This window comes from Carcharhinus amblyrhynchos, unplaced genomic scaffold (genome assembly GCF_965287045.1).
Source record: "Carcharhinus amblyrhynchos unplaced genomic scaffold, sCarAmb.v2.hapA scaffold_41, whole genome shotgun sequence".
Classification (NCBI taxonomy): domain Eukaryota; kingdom Metazoa; phylum Chordata; class Chondrichthyes; order Carcharhiniformes; family Carcharhinidae; genus Carcharhinus; species Carcharhinus amblyrhynchos.
In genome coordinates this window covers 3,606,501-3,630,215 of record NW_027649782.1, presented here as the reverse complement: position 1 = coordinate 3,630,215, position 23,715 = coordinate 3,606,501, and the positions used below count along the sequence as shown (strand labels likewise).

Genomic DNA, 23,715 nt, shown 5'->3' with positions numbered 1-23,715 from the left:
TGATGAGGGGGGTAAAATTGGATTATGAAAGAAAACTAGCCAATATATAAAGATAACAGTAGGAGTTTCTATCGGTGGAATTTTCCCAAATTGGCAGTGTGGTAACAGAAAAAACAGCATTGAGCCCGCTGGCAGCGAGTTTTCACAAAAAACAAGAAGTGGTGAGAACATTTTAACTGTCACGGGAAGTAGAACATTTGAATGAGGATTTGACATGTCTAAATAGTAAGTTTGTGGAAATGAATTCAATAAAGGGAGACTTTGAATTATAACTTGATGAATTTCAAGAAACAGAAGTTTCTGGTAGCTATCATGAGAACACTGATGCAACCCAAAACGCCACAACAGTGGGTTGCGGGTGGCCTAATATCTATAGGTGTATCACATTCGATGTCCTGGAGGTGGCCCATCTTCCAGCCTCAGACTGTTCCTGGAGATCCATCTTCATTTTCAGAAGGTTCATCTTCTTTCTTCAAATATGGGTCAGGACTGTCTCAGAGGCTCCATTCTACATGTCCTAATTTTTATGGTCTTTGTGCAGTTGTCAGAGAAGGATGAGGAATTTTGGATGGCACCTCAATCTAGGTCGAATCTGGCTGTCTGCATTGAACACGTTTGTGGGGCTACAAAATTAGTGTACAAACCCATTTGTTCTTTACATTTCTCCTGGATCTGTCTCAGGACAAAGGTTAAGTCTGTAGATCCTTTCCTGGGTCTGAATACATACTTTAAGAGCCTTTCTTCAGTTATTGTTGGAACAACTCTATTCAGAAGCAATCAGGCCAAGATTTTACCTATCAGGAGAGTAAGGTAATGCGTCTACAGTTTGAGGAGTCAGACTTCTTTCTCTTGTCTCTGTAGGGGGAGACAGTCACCACATCTCAAAGTTCCTGTGGTACTATTCCTTTCTCCCAGCATGCTGTAAACATGCCAATCAAGAATCAAATATCCTTCCTGTTTATAGACTTCAACTTGAATCTCATCAATTTTAAGGGCTTTGTGTGATTTTCATTTTGCTGTAGCAGTCTTGATCTCTTCATGGTTTATCCAGTTCAAATTTCAATTCTCTCTGGGAGATCTTTGTAATGGACATCTCCTGTAACTTACTACAATACTGAAGGGCTCTCAGTGTTCAGACTATTGTTGTAAGATAGGCTCTTTATCCAAAAGACTTGGGAGCAGGAATAGATCATACAGTCTGTTCCACTATTCAGTATGATCATGGCTGAACGTGGGCTCCAGCTGATCCCTGAGATCAAAAATCTGTTCACCTCAGTCTTAAATATATTCAGTGATGGACAATGACCATTGTAGTCGTGCCTGTACTTGGCAGGAAGGTCCTTCCACAGATCTGAAGGCTTTGAAGAAGGAATTCATCATCCTATCTGTATAGATTTTATTCCATCAGTAAGTGCTATCCACCAATTATTTTGGATGTCTCGGAGGTTGTTTTGTAAAGCATTGCAGGCATCTCTGTCTTCAACTTTTGTAATTTGTTTATCAGGGCATGAATGTAATCTATTGTGGCAGAATGTTTCTTTTGAAGAAGTTCTTGAATTTCTGCCATTTTCATCCAAACAACCGAGTTATCTTCTGGTTGAGAAGCTAATCACGTCTGCAGTTGTTTCTATTAGGGTAAGTTTTAACTGTTTAATATCACTGCTTGGAATCGGGTCACTGTGGAATCATCTTCAAGCTTGCTGTGGAACCTGTTTTTTACTTTTGCTGCACAGAATCTATGGACTTTTTCTTGCTTGTGGCCTTTTCCTTTTGGGTGATGCTTGGTTCTGAAGGCAACTGTAGCTTGAAGCAGTGAATGGTCGGCACTGGTACCTTTGGTGTGTATTATGACCAGAATAAAATCCAAAAGGTGTCAGTTCTTTGAGTATGGGTATCTCCAAGTAGTCTTCAATTTGGCTTTCTGCTGGAATAGAGTTCATACCCTGTGCAGAATTCCAGCAGAGATCGACTATTTTCACAATTGCCAATGTCATGAGTGCCTAAGACACATTCCCAGTTCTTACTTTGGGATCTTCAAGTATGATGAGCTTATTCTTGGATTCAACTGCCAAAATGCTATTGGGTTAACTTCACTTCCATTCAGTGGGTAGCTGATGCCTTCCCGCCTACCTTGGGAAAACTTTGGCAGAATTGGGAATGTGTTGGGGAGCTGTCCCACAGTGGCACCTACTATTATCTTGTCATCCACTCTACCTCCTGCTTCCCCAGTGCATACCTGCCATCCAGGGTTCAGAAAATTCTGCCCTAGAGTGAAGCACTGTAAAAAAGGTAAATTTCAGACTTGTGGCAGACCATCAGGATATCACAAAATGAGAATAAAAAAATAGAAAGTTGAATGCTGTGTAAATCTGGCTGCAGTTGGGAACCAAGATGTTCACTCAATGGAATTGAAATGATCAACAACATAAGCACAATTCTGGAGTCAATTCCGAACTGCTTAAAACAGAATTGGCCAGTTTCCCAGCAAAGGTGGGCTTGGCTTAGTTTCAGCTCAATAAAAATTAGCATCATTACTTTGAAATTGCCTACATCATGATACAAAAGACATAAACTGGGCAATTTGCTTCCTACCATTGGTTCATTACCTAAAAATATTTAGTACACAAAACACAATTCATTTAACAATTATTTTATTTTACTAGGGAAAACAGTAGTTTTATGCTCAAAAATGAATAATTGAACTACAGGTATTACATATATGAAAACTTCAAACTTCTAAGCTACTACCAAAAATGTTCTATCATCAAGCTGAAGCTCTTTAATCCAGCATTGGGAGAAAACAACCAAAAATTTGTCAACAACAGATTTAGTTAGTTGCTATCTGCATTTTATTACAATGCAAATTGATAGATCAATAGTAGATTCTACATTTGTTTCCTTGTTTACAACAAACTTTCCTTTCCCAAAGCCAAGTTAATCAAGCCTTCCCAAGAGGCTTGACTGCTAGCATACAGAACTGAATAAATCTGTTGTCTCACCAAATATTAAAATGTGAGTTTGCAACAATCTTGCACAGCACAAACTCAGTTGCAGGTAGGTTAAGAACCTCTCCTGCAGGGGAATGGGGCAGGGAATCAAAGGTGAGGCAGTTTCTGATGTTATTGTCCACTCTGCAGTAACTCACTACATATCAGTATCAGTTGGCCTCCAGAATAAGGGATTGTTTAAAAACAGGAAAAGTAAAAATATTTTTATTAAAAGTTGGTAGCCAACTTTAAAAGTGAATATTCAGTGATTTTAATGCATGTTAAACTCACACATTGGAACAACCTTCCCACTGGAACATTGTGGCATTGTGGTTATGTCTCCACAAAATGGCTTTCAACTTGGAGGCAACTGTCATATTTTCTTACAAAAGCAAAAGACAAGTACCAGAATGGTTGCAGAAGCAGCTTGTGCCCAATATGCTGCTGCTACTACCTATTCAGTATTGAGAAAGTATTTTAACTGCGATGCCAAATATGACTTGTTTACGGCGGGATTTTTTGGCTGTTTACACCTGCTGCCACTACCAGCGTGAACAGAGAATTTAACATTCAACCAAATTTCCATTCACTGCAGCGGGACCAGAGAATCCCAGCTGCAGGCGAGATTGGAGAATCCAGTCCTATGTGTATTCTTTTTAAAGATTTAAGCCAGCACTGTTTTTCAGGGTATCTCAGTCTGTTACATATGATTGGGAAATATTTTAGTATTATATATATACATTTTCATAAGAGCATGAAGTAACCTATCAAGCTTCTCCCCACTTTGAATTTTGTTCATATTTGTTGAATGCTGTATAAACACTTTGGCATTCAACACAAAATTATGCAAATTGCAATTGTCTGAATTTATCCAAATTCTTTACCATAACGTCCATTTTAAAGTACTCATAATTACATTGTGCAATTACATTCTGAATAATGCCATATACAAAATGGAAAAGAAATGACCAGATGCTGCTTTTACTATCAATGGCACATATCAAAAGTAATATTCAGCTCATTTTGATTAGACTGCGGTCACAAAGTTTGTCTAATACAATTTAAACAGAAATAGTTTTTAAGATGAAAAACAGTTCAGCACTTAGGTCAGATGTGCAACATACACCTTTTGATTCACAAAGAATAGGAATTTCACATAAAACATGCATTTCACAGAAAACATCTGTATGGCTCAAAATCAGTTCACAAGTTCTAGAATATAAAAGAAAGTTGGTCACATTCATTTGAATTTTTAGTCAGTAGCCTGCAATTGGTTTATCTCTATGCGTCACTCACAAACCAATTATTTCATCTGCCTGAAGTGCCAAAAATTGAATCTTTCAGAAAGGAGGATCTTGAATTATATTGAATACAACAAAATCCTCAAACAGAAGCTGGTTCATTTGTTGACCTCAATGTGATATTTGTACACCTTAAACTAAGCTGACCCCAAAAGTGCTCTGGGAGTCTTTAGCTTGAATCTTAAAAAATACATAATCCTAAAAGGTGCACAACAATGTTATAGAGTTTAAAACATTAAAGATAAAACCCTAATGGCTGATAGTTCTATCAATGGATTTTATGTTTTTGGCCACTAAACAGTGAATCCATTATCGCTTTATCCTTAAGAATGCAACTTTCTCCTACCTCATGATTGGTGCATACACATTATATTTATTTTCAGTGGAGAGGGACCTTTAGCGTTTACCTCTCCTCGTATTTTCTATAAATTAAAAAAAATCATGCATTAACATTATTGTTCTGTTCTACATACCATCATCTTTTTGCAACAGAATGTGGAAGGAATATGGATTTTAACTATTTACCTAAAACTTTTAAGACAAAATCATGACCAAATATATATTAAAAACTATATTAAAATACATATGCAAATATAATAAACCAATGTGGAATTTCGTTACTGTTCCATGAACTATTACCATGTTCAAAGTCCTTAAAATCAAATTGAGTTCAAAAAACATATTTCTATTTCACTTTTTGAGCATTCAAAATATATTTTCAGCAGCCATGAAACATTTGAGGAGAGTTTAAAAATGTGAACAAAATTCATCATGACCTAAAATGAATTGAGCTTTGAATATTCTGATTTACATCATCCATGAACACCATGGAATAGAATATTAACAAGAACTAAAATTGCTGACTTAATAGCAGGCTTCAAGAAAGAAACTGAAGCAATCCCTAATTTAGTGGAGAGCAGGAACTAACTATGGGCTATGTATAATCAGCTCAGGTCTAGCATTAAGACTTAAATAGTTGGCTAAACTGCATCAGCTCAAAGACCTTTTCCTGTTCTTTTGTTTCACTCCCAACTCTGCTGAAATGATTCTTTTCCAATAATCCCCACACAAAGCTGTAACATTCCATCAAATGTAATAAAGTAAAACTTAAAATATAGCATGCAAAATCAATTTATACTTGTTTGGTAACAGTGGCTTTTTGGCACTAATTACCTTTCCCAGAAGATTTCTCACAAACATTAAAATTGATTTTTCCATATTTGATAAATGAGACAAAAAATCATAGTGACAATCAATCACCATTGCAAACTAATATAACTGACATTTCATCCTCTCCTCTCTAAATTAGACTTGTTTGGAGTTTAATCCCTACATTGACATTAGCTCTGGGTTTGTTCTGATCTTCAGTACAGAATACTGCTTTTGCCAGTCTGAATTTATATTAAAAGTTGGATGAGTACTTAAAAGATAACACAAACCACTTAATTTGCCAACCACTGTTTGTATCTATTACTGATTTAAATCGTAGGAGCACTAGTGCTCTTCAATGCAGTTTCAACGCTTACAAAGTTTAACATGCTTACACAATAGTTGACCTGGGTTTAGTATTCAAAGTGCAATCTGTGGTGCAAAATACTTCTTATAAAAAGAAAATAGCACGGTTGATGCTATAGAAAATCCTCTTCAATCGTTTCATTTCTTTAACAGGTTTTGTCAACCAAATTTATGTAACTTTTGTTCTCATAAATGAAAATGTAATTACTGAGACCCAATTTTTGTACAGTGGGAACTGTTAATAAATGGGTGACAAAAAATATTTGGCACAGGAGCAGAAATGCATCCACCTGGTTCAGAATTAAATAGACATTGTAATTATATCATCCAAAGTATTAAATATAACCTTCAATACTAAGTGCTGAAAGTTATATTCAATAGTTTTAAAATTATTGTGCCTAGTAAACGAGTTCTCGCTTTGGGGGTGGTGGAATGTTGTTGCCACAGCCATTAGAACAGATCAGATCTTTGTGGTCTCAGGATATGTTGAACCATAATGTCTGACACATTTTCTAAATTTTGTTAACAATAGCTTAGTCATAATATCATGCTATCAGTTACAAATCATGTATAGGATATAAGCGCACAGTTACTCATTATATATTCTGTTTATGCTGCATTCTAGTAATAAAAATATAAACCAATAAAAGTTGGATTCACTTTTGCTTTCACATACAGGTTACAGAGATTTGTCAATTAAGGACTGACTCCAGAAATTACAAGATTTTCAAGGGAGAAATGCTGATTTCTACAGAATATGATCCTTAAATATGGTAAGACTCCGTCCCCTTCCACGCCTCCCTCCCTCACACACACTTGTAATAAACAGGATTTAATTAATTTTATTCCCATACATCAGATGGCCTGATTACAAACAGATGGAACTACATAATACAATCCTTAAAATATTTACAAAAATTTCTGATGCTTCAAGAGCTAAAGTCAAAATTTATTCATTCACCAGTGGCACCAACAGTGATGGTTCATTGCTTCAGTGTTAAATGTTCTCAATTATGCTGTCGTTATGTGGCATGAACTACCAAAAGTATTTTAAGATGACATTTCCTTTCGTAGAAAATTGAGTTAAAGTTAATCTTTATGCATTTAAACTTTTACCTGTTATATAACAGAATACACAATGAATACTGTTTGATCCAGTGACTGCACTTATCAAAGTCTCAGATGAAAGCTCACATATCTAGGACCAAGTTTTAAAACAGCTGTAAAAGCATACCAGTTTATATTGTTCATTCATAGTTGGAGCAATTGGCAAGCCTAAGTGCTCCTGGAAAGCACCATTCTTTATTTCAATTTGTGAATATGCCATGTTGATTTCTCCTGAATCCATAGTCTAATGCTGGTATTAACCTATTTAAAATAGATTCTAGGACTGGTCATCCTGAAAGTGACCCTCTTGCACTACACAACGAACTCTCATCAGGGTGATATATAAAGGTGATATATCAAGGGCTGCAAATTATAGTTTTCAACCTGATACACTGCTGTGTTCCAAATTTCACCTTTGTATGTCTGTACATGGCTGTTTTGTCTATTTGTAGTAAAAAGTCTGACAACACCAGGTTTTAGTCCAACCGATTTATTTGATAATACTCACAAGCTTTCGAGGTTTCCCTCTTCGTCAGGTGAATGGAGAGTTCTGGCCTCAGACAGAGCATATATAGCACAGACAGTTTAGAGATTACTGATTAGAATGCGAATCCTTACACCTAACCTGCTGTTCAAGACCTGAAGTGGCTGACAATGTGAGTGGAAGGAGCACTGATCACAGGTTACAGAGATGTGTATTGTCTCCAGACAGTACTGTCTGACAAGCGGGAAACCTCGAAAGCTTGTGAGTATTATCAAATAAATCGGTTGGACTAAAACCTGGTGTTGTCAGACTTTTTACTGTGTTTACGCCAGTCCAACGCTGGCATACCCACATCTTGTCTATTTGTAACAGCCGTAACAAAGCAAGAGTCTGCAAAGAATCACTATGAGAGATGTTATTAAAATTTTCATCACATTCAATATAACAGGCTGAAAATAAAGATTGACATTTGGTAAAACAACCTGGGAGTTAAAATGGATGTGAAGGAAAAGGGAACCTGAGACATTCCTGGTAGTTATTGTTGCATGAGAAATGTACAGCCTTCAGATGGACTGTATTCTCTTGTGAACATTTTATCTAGGCAGAAAGCAGTTCCCATCCTAAATATCTGCATGTCGATCAGTTCGCCGAAATCTCATAGATCAAAAATCAGGCATGTAGTAGGACCCTTCATTTCTAAGCACAAGAAATGTGAAGTCCCTCCTTCCTCAACTGTGTTAAGGGTGAAGTAATGCAGTGACATTGTCTAAACTGCATCAACCTCAGTTAGGGGCTGATTGCAGCAATTAACTTAAGTGATAATGTGAATAATCATTTAAATTGATATTGTTCAAATCTAATCACTGGTTGCACACTCAGAACAGAAGTTGGAAGAAAATCAACAGTTTGTTATGGAGATAATTGAAAGGGCATGGACAGGTTTCTTCTGATCTCTTTTTTGCTGTTGTCTTATTTTAGGGGTCAGTGCACTAATAAGAGGATTTTTTTTTGGAGATTTGATACTATAACAGAAGAATATTTTTGCCATTACAGTGTGAAAGTAAAAGTACTGATTTGCCTTGGCACATGGTTTTGAATTGTTTTTAGCAAGTATTTCAGGAACTTCTGCACCAGGTAAGTAGCCACCAATATAAGAATTACTAAGAAATTAGTCTAATCAATTAAGAAACCAAAGATGCAAAGGCACAAGTAACAGTGGTAGTTCTAATGACCATTTCCAGCACTGCAAATAGTACACTGATCTGAGATTTTTAAATTTGAGGTAGCAAAAAGTGCATTTTGCACATCATCAGTTGGGACAAAATTCTCTTCAGTGAACCTGGCATGATGCTATTCTTTTTTATTTCATGACATGGGCCTGAAACATCTCTCTCAAGCCCAAGAATTTAGATTTTGTTTCATGAAGTACAGAGCAGCTCACTGCAAAGAGAATACCTACATTTTTTCTGCACCAAATGAAGAGTAGAAGAAGCAGGCCAAAGTATAATGGACATAGCTTATGGTCCTCTATTCATGGCCTGCTATAAACAACTAATCATGGAAGGAAAATAGGGATTTATCTGTGGTATTAAGCCTTCACGGTCCAGAAACAACTATTAAAAAATGGCTTGGGTTGAAACTTCCAAAGAGAGTGATAACAGAACGGTTCATGTGGCTTGCGCTGCCAGTGTATGAAATGTAGAATGCTTGCATTAAATTGATCCAGAGATTTGCAGGAGTGTATCACTGACCTGAGGTCCCTAATCCTTGTTTCATCTGAAGATTGTGGCTGAGAAAATGAAAAGACTATGGGAAGGATTTTCCAGTCTCATCTGCCCTGCCACTGCTGCCAGTTGGAAGAGACAATTTGGCGCTCTACCAAAACTCCATTCACTGCAGCAGGACTGGAGAATCCCAGCTAAGGGGGAGGCTGGAGGTTTCCGGTCTATGGTAGGATGTGCATCATGCACCACGGTCAATTTCATTATTCAAAGATAGGAATCCTTCATCTCACTATGCATTTAAGAGTCGTTGGAGAAAAACTAAGACCTCATTGGTGTTATTCCACAGGCCAATGCAGTTCAACATTTGCTGATTAGTGCAAACCATGAGCCAGTCCATACTGTAGCTGACCTGACTGGGGAGGCATGTTTTCTTATGACTAAACTATGTCTTTCACTGGATCTGGTCTGAAGGTGGTCAAGAATAGCGTGACTTCTTCTAAACTAGGAAGGTTATGTACCTTGACACTGAACCAGTCATATGTACCTCAGCACAGCAAAATAACATTCATAGGAGAATTTCATTATGTCTGACTCTGCGGCTAACAATATTTGAAAGGCAACTCAATTTCAACTGTTCTTGGGTTCTGTCAGTGGCAGTGTAGCCTGAGTAGCGATGTATCCAATGCTTTGTACCAAGATAGATGGTCTTTTCAGTCTAGTGGACCACTAAGCAGGGGTTGCTGACATATTCAGGCAGCTGTAAAAGATGGAAAGTGCCTATTGGAATTTTATGCAATGTATTTATCCACTTGGTATCCTTCTTTGCTTACATTGCTGGTTGATAGACAGGAAAATAAAACATTGAGAGTAAACTTGAAAACAATTATATGCTGTTACTTTGGAATGAGTTGCAGAGGTTAGTGGTAAAAGCAGGGGTGAAAAAGGATGACTAAAAGAAGCATGACTTTATATGACATGAGATGATGATTTAAAGGACCAGTGCTTCAATACTCCACTGTCTTAAGTTATTATTGATCACACAATTAATTCTAAATATCTTGAGCTTATTCTAGTTAGCAGGTATCATGAAGAATAAGACATTGTTTCACTTTATTAAAGTGAAAAGTTCAGAATTAGGAAAAAATAATATTCTGAATACATTAATATTTCTCTGAATATATTAAAAATGTGCTCAAACTTTTCATGAGCAATTTCAATATTGAAATCGCATTTTTCAGAACTCACAACTGAAATAGAGGAATAATATATTTTGTGTCTGTTTTTTGAGGAATAGGATGAAATATCAGAAAGAGGCAACTTATATCCTAATGCCTGTGAATAAGCTAAACTGTTTTGGAATGTAAAACAAAAAGAAAAAAATACCTCCAGAATTCCCAGAAAAATTAAACAGAAATGGAGATAATATCAGCCTGTTAGCTAGGTCAAAAAGATAATCCTTCTACAGTTTTCATGAAGCCGTCTTTCTGCCATTTGACAAGACTGACTCTTGGGCTCTGGTTGCAGCACCAAGCCTGTCGCTGTGAAGGGAAAGCATGACACATCGAGTTAACGCTAGCCACTCCACAAAGTAGATGGGAAGAGAGTGTAGGAGAAACACCAAATCAGATAATATATGCAGGCCAGCCATAACGGACAGCAAAACAACACCATCAGACCTAGAAAACAGAGAAGAAATATTAATTATAAAATATTAAAATACTCAACATAGCCTCTATTTTCTTCTAAATACATTTGCTCTTAAATAAAGTACTTATTTAAGAAAAATTAATTTTAAAACATTGATAGAACTTAATTTTTCTTGGTTAGTTAATGGAATAATTTTTATCTTATAAATTTAATGATCACATAATGTGTAATTCATTTGGATTTTAAGTGTAGTATATATGCATCATTGTTAGAGTATTAAATATATTAAATCTCATGCTTCGGGGGTAACCATTGTTGAAAGTTCACATTATATTGCTAAATTCCAAACTTGTGATTTACAAGATTATCTGAACACCACATGCTATCTGTTAATTTTGATACTGTCATATGCTTGCAATCATGCACTCTGTCCTATAGAGAAAAATATATATCCTGTTCTGAAATATGGTACGTATTAAGGTGATTAAAAAACTAGATAATGAATACAGCATTTAGCATTCATGGTGTGCATATATGTATGATAGAAAGAAAAACATAGAAACCGTACAGTACAGAAAGAGGCTCTTTGGCCTATCGAGTCTGCACCGACCACAATCCCACCTAGGCCCTACCCCCAATCCATACATATTTTACCCACTAATCCTCTCTAACCTATGCATCTATGGTTAATTTTAGCATGGCCAATCAACCTAATCCGCACATCTTTGGACTGTGGGAGGAAACCGGAGTACCCGGAGGAAAGACAGAAAATGCTGGAAATAGTTAGCAGATGTGGCAGCTCTGCTGGAGAAAGAAACTGAGTCAACATTAAAGGTCAGTAACTTTTCTTTAGAACCACATGAAACTGGCAAATGCATTCTAGCCTCAATTGTCCCTGATTTAACAATAAGTAATCTGTGAAAGGTCTTTTGAGTTTGTGTTTACTTAACAATTGAACTTTTAAAGAAAAAAATCTCAGTTTGACCTGTAATCCAACATATGATTCATTTGAAGAGTGCAGAGTAATTGAAGCCATAAGCCTCAAAAGGATCATTACAAATTGAGGTTTGGCAGAGACGCTGGCCAGTATTTTACGACCTCACTTGGATGAGACTTGTAAAATCGCGCTCGAGGCCAACGGAGAATTCCGTTCTGTGAGCCGCGCCTGTCCTGATTCCAGGACGGGTGTGGCAGTAAAATTCCGGCCACTTTGTCATGGCTCAACATACCAGTCGTTCACATAAGTTTTATTATAATGCCGATCAAATTCTCTGATCCAAAAAGAGAACAATTTAAATTTTCCAACCTCATTCCAGCATGTAAATAAGACAATGAAAACAACTATTTCTGTACCCATAGCACCACACAACCTCTTTATATTACAAAATGATGAGCACCTCTGCTAAAATCAATGAAAAGCATATGAATCTGGAATGAACTAAAAATGCATACCCTCAGTCTGTATACAATCTCATTGTCTTGACAGACCTACCCACCTCCAATGTAAACTACTTTTTTCCAGATCTGTGACTCTAGGATCTTGTCATGGGGGTAGTTGCCCTGGTCAGTCATGAACAGAATCATCACCACTGCACCAATATACAGGATAAAGCGATTGCCTCCAGTCAATATAGAAGTGCAGGCTAGGATGGCTGAAGCATAAGGACATGGAAGGCCACGGTAGATGAATGGGATTCCTGAAAGATAAAATGGTACCAATAAAAGTTAATATCTTAATGCAAAGACTCTCTTATGTAATAGAAGGATCTGGCACATATAGGGTTAACATGGGACTGAGTACAGTATTGCCCCCACAGTGATGTAACAGAACACATGACCCCACATCTAGGGGTCAATGTAGTGTTGGACAGAGTGATGTGCACAAGCAAGCATGGAGATATCTCCTAGTTTGAACCCTTTAGTGTATATAAGTACATAGCTTTTGTAGTTAATAAAAACATATAGTTAACCTACTTAAGACCACAATATGCCATTAAGGCCCACCCAATGGTATCTGACAAAATTTCTCATTTATTTTATGATTACAAATATTTTGGCAAACTTTTCCCCTTTGCTGCAGCTTTTTGTAATATGCCATGCAGGAGGTTAAGAAACACGTGAATGAAGCAATAATAAACCATTAATCCCTTGCTGCTAAATGAATTACTCGTGCCCAAGACTTGCCTTATATTATTCCAGTCAGTTGGTGCTGTGTGATAACTTCCCCTCATAAACTGATGCAATGTTTCCCCAATACCATGCTGTTGGGAACTCTGTGTAGTAATGAGGTCAACCCGCATTGCGTTACTTTATGATACTGTACTAAAGCTCACAGCGCAAACAAATCTTCTAATAGTTGAATAAGCTAATTTGATTAGGTTTAAAACAGCAAAACGAGTTGCTGGCGATGCACGTGATCCATATAATACTTAATGCAAACTAGGAAAATATTTGCAATCTCAGTGCCAACAGTAATACTTCACTATTATTAAACCACAGAAAGTGAACTCTTACCACTAGGAAAGAAGCAGAGACGTGCAAATACAGCCATAACATAGCAGATGACAAACACACCAGTTAGTATGCCTTGGGCCTGCAGCAACATAGAGGTTGCGATTCCAAATGTTGTAAAATCTGCAAAATCATCCAATTTGGCTCCTGTAATCAAATGAAAATTGGACGAGTAAAATAATGTCACCTAATACAACAATTTGAAGGTGCAACTTCATTGTACAAATTGCCATACTGTCAGACCTGGGTATTCAGGATTGACTAAAGTAAGCATCTATGAATCTGAATAAATTTTCCTGACAAACAGTAGTGTATGGAACTCTCCAAAACACCATCCATGTGTATAGCATATGCTTTATATGAAATTCCCATGTTTTCTCTGCTCACTAAATTAAAGTGGCTTTTCTTTAGACATAGAAAGCATATCATTTCTCCTAAACATTCCAGTGTCTATGATTGGCGAACTAAATATCCTGGAGTGGACTGCATTTCTTTGCCTTGTCATGGGTGCTTCTGGTTGCTGGGACGTGAGTAGTGGTGCATGCTGGAGCACAGTTGACAGATTTTTGAGTTTCAAATATCTTTGGACTGATTTTCTGAAGTTACTTGACTTGGTAGGCAAAGTTGAGAGCCGCCTAGTTACTTGTTTAGGAGGAATGTTTTCTTGGTATGGGAAATCATTCTCTTATCAAGAGGTTGTGAATGTTTGTAGAGCCTCCTCCCCCAGTTAGCCATTTAATTGTCTATCAATACTAGACAAGTGGCAGGACTACAGATGTGAGTTGTTGGCTGTGGGATTGCTTAGCTCTATCCATTGTATGCTCCTTCCCTTGTTTGGCATACATGTTGTGCTGTATTGTTTGATTTGATTTATTATTGTCACATGTATTAGCATACAGTGAAAAGTATCGTTTCTTGCGCGCTATACAGACAAAACATACCATTCATAGAGAAGGAAAGGAGAGAGTGCAGAATGTAGTGTTACAATCATAGCTAGTGTCCAGAGAAAGATCAACTTAATGCAAGGTAAATCTATTCAAAAGTCTGACAGCAGTAGGGAAGAAGCTGCCCTTGAGTCGTTTGATACGTGACCTCCGAATTTTGTATCTTTTTCCTGATGGAAGAAGGTAGAAAAGAAAATGTCTGGGGTGTGTGGGGTTCTTAATTATGCTGGCTGCTTTGCTGAGGCAGTGGGAAGTGTAGACAAAGTCAATGGATGGGATGCTGGTTTGGATTGGGTTACATTCACGACCTTTTGTAAATTCCTTGCAGTCTTGGGCAGTGTAGGAGCCAAACCAAGTTGTGATGCAACCAGAAAGAATGCTTTTTATGGTGCATCTGTAAAAGTTAGTGAGAGTCATAGCTGACATGCCAAATTTCCTTAGTTTTCTGAGAAAGTAGAAACATTGGTGGACTTTCTTAACTATAGTGTCGGCATGAGGGGACCAGGATAGGTTGGTGGTGATCTGGGCACCTAAAAACTTGAAGCTTTTGACCCTTTCTATTTCGTCCCTGTTGATGTAGACAGGGGCATGTTCTCCTTTTCGCTTCCTGAAGTCGATGACAATCTCCTTCATTTTGTTGACATTGAGGGAGAGATTATTGTTGCCATACCAGTTCACCAGATTCTCTATCTCATTCCTGTACTCTGTTTCGTCATTGTTTGAGATCCTACCCACTATGTGTTGTCAGCAAACTTGAAAATCAAACTGGACGGGAATTTGGTCACACAGTCATAGGTGTACAAGGGGTATAGTAGGGGGCTGAGAACAGGCCTGTGGAGTACCGATATTGAGGATCGTGGAGGAGGTGTTGTTGCCTGTCCTTAATGATTGTGGTCTGTGAGTTAGGAAGTTCAGGATGCAGTTGCAGAGGGAAGTGCTGAGGAGTTTGGAGAGATGAGTTTCGTGGGAATAATAGTATTGAAGGCTGAGCTGTAGTCAATAAATAGGAGTCTGAAATAGGTGTCCTTGTTATCTAGATGTTCCAGGGTTAAGTGCAGGGCCAGGAAAATGGCATCTGCTGTGGACCTGTTGCAGCGGTAGGCAAACTGCAGTAGATCCAAGTAGTCTGGGAGGTTGGAATTGATTCGTGCCATGACTATCCTTTCGAAGCACTTCATAATGATGGATGTCAGAGCCACCGGCCGATAGTCATTAAGGCACACTGCTTGTTTCTCTTAGATATTGAGATGATGGTCATCTTCTTGAAGCAGATAGGGACCTCAGATTGTTGTAAAGAGAGGTTGAAGATGTCTGTGAGTACCTCCGCCAGCTTATCCGTGCAAGATCTGAATGCACGTCCAGGTATCTCATCCAGGCCAGCTGCTTTCTGTGTGTTGATCTTCAAGAAAGCTGCTCTGACATCTACAATGGTGATTCCAGATACAGGTTCATCCAGGGCTTCCAGTGTGGAGGGCATGGTCTCGCTGACCTCTTGCTCAAAACAGTCATAGAATGCATTGAGCTCATCAGGGAGGGGTGCGATGGAGCCAGTGATTTTACATGCCTTCACCTTCTGGCCTGTCTTGCAGACCTTGCCATCGTTGGCGGGGGTCAATGTGGCTCGCCTGGGATTCTAGCTTGGTCCAGTATTGTCTTCTGGCATCTTTGATGAATCTCCATGGATCGTTTCTGGCTTTCTTGTATAGGTCAGTATCGCCTGACTTGAACGTCTCAGACATGGACTTCAGCAAGTGGATACCCCTGTTCATCCCTGGTTTCTGATTCACCAGGTTGGCACCTCATTTTTAGGTGTACCTCGTGCTTGCCCTCCTGCAGTCATCATTGAACTAGGGTTGGTTAGCAGTGGTGCCTTAAGCACTGGTGACTCGGGTTTGATTTCAGCCTTGGGTGACAGTGTGGAGTTTGAACGTTCTCCTCATGTTTGTGTTGGTTTCCTCTCACAGTCCAAACATGTGCAGATTAAGTGGATTGGCCATGGTAAATTTCCCCTTAGTGTCCAAAGATGTGTAGGTTAGTGGGGTAAATAGGTTGGGTTAGGGATAGGGCCTGTGTAAGATGTTCTATTGGAGAGTCAGTGCAGAATAATGGGCTGACTGGTCTTTTGCACTGTAGAGATTCTATGATGTCTTGCTTTGCTGGTAATGGGAGAGTGAGTGATATGTCAGGTCAGATTGTGGTTAAATACAATCCTGCTGCTGATGAGTTACAGTGTTTCATGGTGCCCAGTTTATGACTGCTAGATCAGCTTTGAATCAATCTCAATTAGCACAATGGTAGTGCCACATACATCGATGGATGGTATCCTCAGTGTGAAGATGGGATATTGTCTCCAGGAGGTGAATTAGTCACTCTTATCAACACTGTCATAGACAGATGTATCTGTGACAGGTAGATTGATAAGGGTGAGCTCATGTTGGACTGTTTGTTTTCCCAATATCTACTGCAGATCCAATCAGGCAGTCATGCTCTTCAGGTCAGCTTGGGCAGTACTGGTGCTACCGAGCCACTCTTAGTGATGGGCATGACCTCCCAAAACAGAGTACTTTCTGTGTCCTTGCTCCCCTCAGTGCTCCTTCCAAGTGATGTTCAACATGGAGGAGGTCTGATTCACCAGCTGAGGGAGATTGGTAGGTGGTAATCAGCACAAAGTTTCCTTCCATTTCTGACCTGATGTCATGAGATCCAATGAAACCCGGAGTCAATGTTGAGAACTCCCCATGGCAACTTCCTCCCAACTGTATGCCCTTGGGCCACCACTTCTGTTGGGTTGATCTTGTCAGTGATGGGAGGAGTCTGAAACCTTGGCGATAAGATATGATTTACTGTTTACGGCTATGTCAATTGGCAGCTACACAATTTTTCCAGTTTTGACACAAGACCCCACTATGCCATTGTCATTTCTGGTGTCTGGATGCTGGATAGTTCATCAAGATTTAATTCTTTCCAACATTTTTATTGTGGTTAGCTACAACTGAGTAGCTATTTTGGATGGTGGTTAAGAGTCAATTGTGTGGTGTAGGTCTGCAGTCACATGTAAGCAGACCAGTCATGGATGCAGATTTCTTTCTTTACCAGACATTCATGAATGAGATGGATTTTTACAATAATCAATGGTTTCATGGTCACCATTACTGAAAATAGCTTTTATTACAAATATATTAATTTAATTTAAATCCTACCAGTGGTATTTGAGTCTGTCTCAGACAATCGCATTAGCCTAGGTTTCTGGATCACTAGTCCAGTCGTACTACCACCTCACGGCCACCACGGTTTTTGGAATGCAGTAGAGTTCTTTAGATGTTTGTGGTTGCTTGGTAATTTCTTTTGATAATGGAATACAAGTTTTCTGTCAGTTTGAGGGATGTTCCAGTGAAATGTTGCTGAATTAACATTGGTTATGAAGTCAGAAGTCAGAGGTTTACAGCATGGAAACAGACCCTTCGGCCCACCTTGTCCATGCCGCCCTTTTTTTTTAAAACCGCGAAGCTAATCCCAATTGCCCGCATTTGGTCCATATCTCTCTCATCTCTTTACCCATGTAACTTTCTAAACGCTTTTTAAAACACAAAATTGTATCTGTTCCAGACACTCACCACCCTGTGTGAAAAAATGCCCCTCTGGACACTTTGAATCTCTCCCCTCTTTAATCTCTGCCCTCTAATTTTAGACTCCCCTACCTTTGGGAAAGGATATTGACTATCTAGCTAATCTGTGCCCCTCATTACTTTTTAGATCTCTATATAAGGATCACCTCAGCCTCCTACGCTCCAGAGAAAGAAGTCCCGGTCTATCCAGCCTCTTGTTATAGCTAAAATCATCAAGCCCCAGTAGCATCCTAGTAAATCTTTTCTGCATTCTTTCTGGTTTAATAATATCCTTTCTTTAATAGGGTGACCAGAACTGCACACAAGTGCAGTCTTAACAATGTCTTATACAACTTCAACTCCTGCATTCATTATTCAGACCAATGAAACCAAGCATGCTGAATGCCTTCTTCACCACTCTGTCCACCTGTGACTCCACTTTCAAGAAGGTATGAACATGTACCCCTAGATCTCTTTGTTCTGTAACTCCCCTCACTGAGTACTGTGCAGTCGCTGACGCTCCCCTCACTCTGCGCTGCAGTCGCTGACACTCCCCTCACTCTGCACTGCGCAGTCGCTGACACTCCCCTCACTCTGCACTGCGCAGTCGCTGACACTCCCCTCACTCTGCACTGCGCAGTCGCTGACACTCCCCTCACTCTGCACTGCGCAGTCGCTGACACTCCCCTCACTCTGCACTGCGCAGTCGCTGACACTCCCCTCACTCTGCACTGCGCAGTCGCTGACACTCCCCTCACTCTGCACTGCGCAGTCGCTGACACTCCCCTCACTCTGCACTGCGCAGTCGCTGACACTCCCCTCACTCTGCACTGCGCAGTCGCTGACACTCCCCTCACTCTGCACTGCGCAGTCGCTGACACTCCCCTCACTCTGCACTGCGCAGTCGCTGACACTCCCCTCACTCTGCACTGCGCAGTCGCTGACACTCCCCTCACTCTGCACTGCGCAGTCGCTGACACTCCCCTCACTCTGCACTGCGCAGTCGCTGACACTTATGTTAAACTGTCAATCACTGTGAGGCCTGGGACAGTCTAACTGATCTCCCTCCAGAGCCTGGGCATCTCTGTAGTAGCCACTTTGTTCTCCTCTTCTTCCATCTCTCTGTTCTCATCTGAAAAAGAGTAACACTCCAGGCCTTTTTGGATATTTTGAAGTGGATCTGTCCAGAGCTCACTCCTTCTCCCGCTGACGCATGATGTGCTGCTTATCCAGACCTCCCTGTTTTAATTTTCATTTAGTCCCAATCAAAGTCAATGTGTCCGTGCTGGTGGGTAGTGCAGAGGAATGATGTGAGGATGCAGACTGAGTATCCCCCCACCAAAGAGGCTGGTGATAACTGTCCAAGCTCCACTAGTAGCTCCACCTCTGCTAGAGTGAAACACAATATTTGATTTGATTTATTATTGTCATATGTACTGGGACACACTAGAAAGCATTGTTTCTTGCATGCTATACAGACAAAACATACCATTCATAGAGTATGTAGGGGAGAAGGAAAGAAGAGGGTGCAGAATATAACGTAGCAGTGACAGATTGGGTGTAGAGAAAGATCAGCTTAATATATGGTAGGTCCATTCAAAAGTCAGATGGAGGCAGGGAAGAGGCTGGTCTTGAGTCGGTTGGCATGTGACCTCAGACTTTTCTATCTTTTTCCCGACGGAAGAAGGTAGACAGGAAAAAATCTGGGATGTGTGGGGTCCCTGAAAAGCTAGCTGCTTTTCCGAGGGAGCTGGAAGTGCAGACGGAGTCAATGGATGGGAGGATGGTTTGCATGATTGGCTGGGCTACGTTCACAACCCTTTGTCTTGGACAGAGCAGGAGCCATATCAATCTGTGATATATCTGGAAAGAATGCTTTCTCTGGTGCATCTGCAGGTCGTAGCGAATTTCCTTAGCCTCCCAAGAAAGTCAAAACCTTTCTTAACTATAGTGTCAGTGTGGAGGGACTAGGACAGGTTGTTGATGATTTGGACCCCTAGAAACCTGAAGCTCTTGACCATTTCCACTTCTTCACTGTTGATGTAGACAGGGGCACGTTCACCACTACTTGATGACTTTATCTCCTTCACTTTGTTGACATTGAGGGAGAGATTATTGCCGTCGAATCATTTTACCAGATTCTCTATCCCTTTCATCTACTCCATTTCATCATTATTTGAGATCCAACCCACTACGATGGTGTCATCTGCAAACTTGAAAATGGAGTTGGAGCGGAATTTGGCCATGCAATCATAAGTATACAAGGAGTATAGTAAGGGGCTAAGGGTTTGATTCCTGGCTTGGGTCATCGTCTTTGCAGAGTATGCACATTCTCCCCGTATCTATGTGGGTTTCCTCCAGGTGCTCTGGTTTGCTCCCACAGTCCAAATGATGTATAGGTTAGGTGCATTGGCCATATTAAATTCTCCCTCAGTGTACCCGAACAGGTGTTGGAGTGTGGCGACTAGGGGATTTTCACATAACTTCACTGCAGTGTTAATGTAAGCCTATTTTTGACTAATAAACAAACTTAACTATCCTTACTGATGCATTCTGTGGATTAGGAAGTTGAGGATTCAATCGCAGAGGAAGTTTGGAGATGAGTTTTGTTGGGATAATGTTGAAGGCTGGGCTGTAGTCAATAAGTGACTTGCAATCCAGGTGTTCCAGGGTTGAGTGTGGGGCCAGATACTGTTGTGGGACTGGTGCAGCAATATGTACCATCATTAGCCTTTCGAAGCACTTCATAATGATGGATGTCAGACCTACTGGACAATAATCATTGAAGCATGCTGCTTGGCTTTTTTTTGGTAGAGGGATGATGAGCATCTTCTTGAAGCAGGTAGGGACCTCAAATCTGGTTTGCGCAGGATCTGAGTGATGAGAACTTGGGCAGATACATCATTGCATCCAACCCCATGAATGACAGCGGTCTAAGAGCCACAGTGTTCACTGGGCAGGAATTTCCTCCATGTCCTTCACCTGCAGATAGAACAAGTATAAAACCTTGCTCTTCATGACCTCCCATCTCACCACTGTCCACCCTCTCAAAGTCCAGTTCTGCAGCCTTCATTGGTGCCAGATTCTGCTGGTCGCCACACTACCAGTTCCATACATCTTATGACTGTTATGAGCTTTTTTCCCTCTGCAGCACGAGAGAGTAATACACGAGAAGCCTGGTCTCTCTCACCTATTCCTGCAGGATACTGATATTTTTTATTCATTCATGGGACATGGGTGATGCTGGTTGGCTAGCATTTATTGCCCATTCCTAATTGCTCTTGAGAGGACAGTTGAGAGTCAACCACATTGCTGTGAGTCTGGAGTCACAAGAAGGCCAGACCAGGTAAGGATGATAGATTTCCCTCTCTAAAGGACATTATGAACCAGATGGTTTTTTTTTCCAACATTCAACAATGGTTTCATGGTCATCAGTAGATTCTTAATTCCAGATATTTTTTATTGAATTCAAATTCCACCATCTACCATGATGGGATTCGAACCCAGGTCCCCAGAAAATTAGCTGAGTTTCTTGATTATTCGTCTACTGATAATACCACTAGGCCATCGCCACCCCGAGCTGTTGTGCTCTTCACTGCTATCCCCTTCTCAAATGCACCCCATATGCAAGAGTGGCAGAATTCTCAGTGATGCAACTGTCCACTTGCTCTGACAATTTTGGGGAGAACTATAGGCTCAATTGGCTATGCTCGTGTACATGCTGCTGCATATAAAGTTGGGTGTCACCTGGGTGTTACTTTCCTGACAATGGACCGACATCATTCTTGTCGCTCCTCTACTAATGATCTCCATAGCAACTTCTGCTGGATGCCAGGAACCTTTTTTTTTGCCCCTCTGTAATTGTCTTGGTTAATGCCTCATAGAGGCACTTAAGAACCCTGGGCTAGTCATTAGACACCTGACATACCAACGCTGCCACTCTGCAAATCTTCTACCATCTTTTCAGTGACCACCAAGCACAGTCATGACTGCTGTTCACTTTTTCAAAGGGCTGTTTCTATACCCTACCTTCAGGCAGCTCCTAGTGCGATCGATTAGTGCCAAATCTGTCCCCAGGCCTGTTGTATTTTAAAATTGTATTGCTGATGCTGTTACAAAAGTCTGAAAAGCAGAGTGTTTCACTTCGGTTTAATGAACTATCCTGCACAAATTTCCCACATTCAGTCAATATTTTTGGCATTTGGGAATTTCTTGCTGATGGAGGTGCAGATCTAATCTTGCCAGAGACCAGCAGAAGACTGCTCAGGATGTCACTGTGCATGCGGACTAATCTCTCAGTATACCAGGAAATCCTGTTTTAACATCCCCGCCACCACCCACAACACACACTAACGCCCCCCCCACCCCCCCAACCCCCCCCACCCTTCAACTAGATATTCCACCCTTCAACTAGATATTCCACCCCACCTCCCACAGACAGTGCCTGCCTCTGGCCTCTCAACGCCCCATGCAGCCTCAACTCCTGCTCCGGAGTGTTGGCCACAACTCCCAATTGTTGGCCCCCCATGATGCAGAGTTTCCTCCTCCCTCCCAACCTGGCTGTGCCCTGTCAGGTCCATCCCTTAGGTACCTGCTGGCCCACCCTTATCCCCGATTGATGGATGGAGGATCTGGGGGGGTCAATGGCCTCTGGTTGATCATATGTGATCCGCAGTAGTGAGGACCTCCGCTGGCGGGGTTGGAAAGCTAAGTGAGCTTGGTCTCCCTCATACAATTTAAATGATCGTGAATGGTTCAATGCTGGGCATGATTTGCATTTTTTGCCTCCTGCTCATATTTCCCCACTCCACCACTCGACCAGTGCAGTGGAGTGGAAAAATCCCACTCATAATATTTCCATTTGCAGAAAGACAGAACCAGATTAAAGAAAGGTAAATTCAAAGCTAATTTATAGAAATATTGGCCTAAATATTAACAAAAACAATGCAGGATATGGGGAAGACTCAAATTTTCTGCAGATCATGGAGGCCCTGGCAAACAATGCAAAGGTTTGACTGTTTCCCACTACAGTCAGCCTACTGGAAAGCCTGTCTGGAGAAATGAGAAGAACAGGCATGGCGTGAAAGAACAGTTCTGGATCTGCATCAATTTCTCAGAAGAAGACATATACTCCGAGTTCTTGGGGAACAAAAAAAACCTTCTAAATGCTGCCAGGAATGGACAAAGATATAAGCACTACTTGTCATCGTTTGGCAGGGCTTAGACTCATAGCCAATTTTGCTTGTGTGCATGTGTGGCAGACAGGAAAGTGGAGACGGTGTCTGGTATTCATTCCTGGTCTTTGGCAGTGGCCAATCTACTCTCAATACTGAACACATTCTGCTCTAATACATCCTTGTGTTCTGAATTCACATTTTTGATTTTGTTTTTACATTGCCCACCCATTTTTTTTGTTCTCTCGTCTTCAGTCCAATTATACACTTTACCTCCAGAATGCATCTTTAAAACAGAGCACAACTTTAGCTCTTCTAAAACTGAGGGATTTCCTCATTCCCTGCTGTACTGTTTGTGGCTGCCCAATTAACAACTACGCACCTGCTTGCCGGACTCCTTGCCCGGCTGTCTCCGCTTTATACCCTGCTTTCATCAGCATTGTCAAAAAATCTTCAATTGTCTTTGCTATCTAAACCTTCATCTGTCTATTTTCCTTTCTGCCTAATGTCTATTGTTTGGTTTAGTTTTGCCTGGCTAATAGCAAATCCAAGAGACACAGGCTTCTGTTATAGAACTGCAAATAGTTGACGTGATAAGATGAATCAGTAACTACGGCTTGAAATTGAAGTCTGATACTAACTATGAGGTTCTTGTGAACTAACAAGTCAAATGTGGTTGAACATGCCGCATTACACAATAAATGACAGTCATTAGA

General features: G+C 40.4%; 1 protein-coding gene across 1 annotated transcript in view; it reads right to left on the bottom strand.

Annotated features, from left to right (window-relative positions):
* Positions 1-7,429: 7,429 nt before the first annotated feature.
* tmem269 (transmembrane protein 269) overlaps positions 7,430-23,715 on the bottom strand; it is a 104,477-nt gene continuing 88,191 nt past the window's right edge. The window contains exons 7-9 of the mRNA XM_080181506.1: positions 13,280-13,423; positions 12,262-12,462; positions 7,430-10,794 (exon numbers count right to left, since the gene is read on the bottom strand). Coding sequence (XP_080037632.1) covers positions 10,691-10,794; positions 12,262-12,462; positions 13,280-13,423 — 449 coding nt within the window. The 3' untranslated portion in view covers positions 7,430-10,690. The remainder of the gene's footprint in view (positions 10,795-12,261; positions 12,463-13,279; positions 13,424-23,715) is intronic.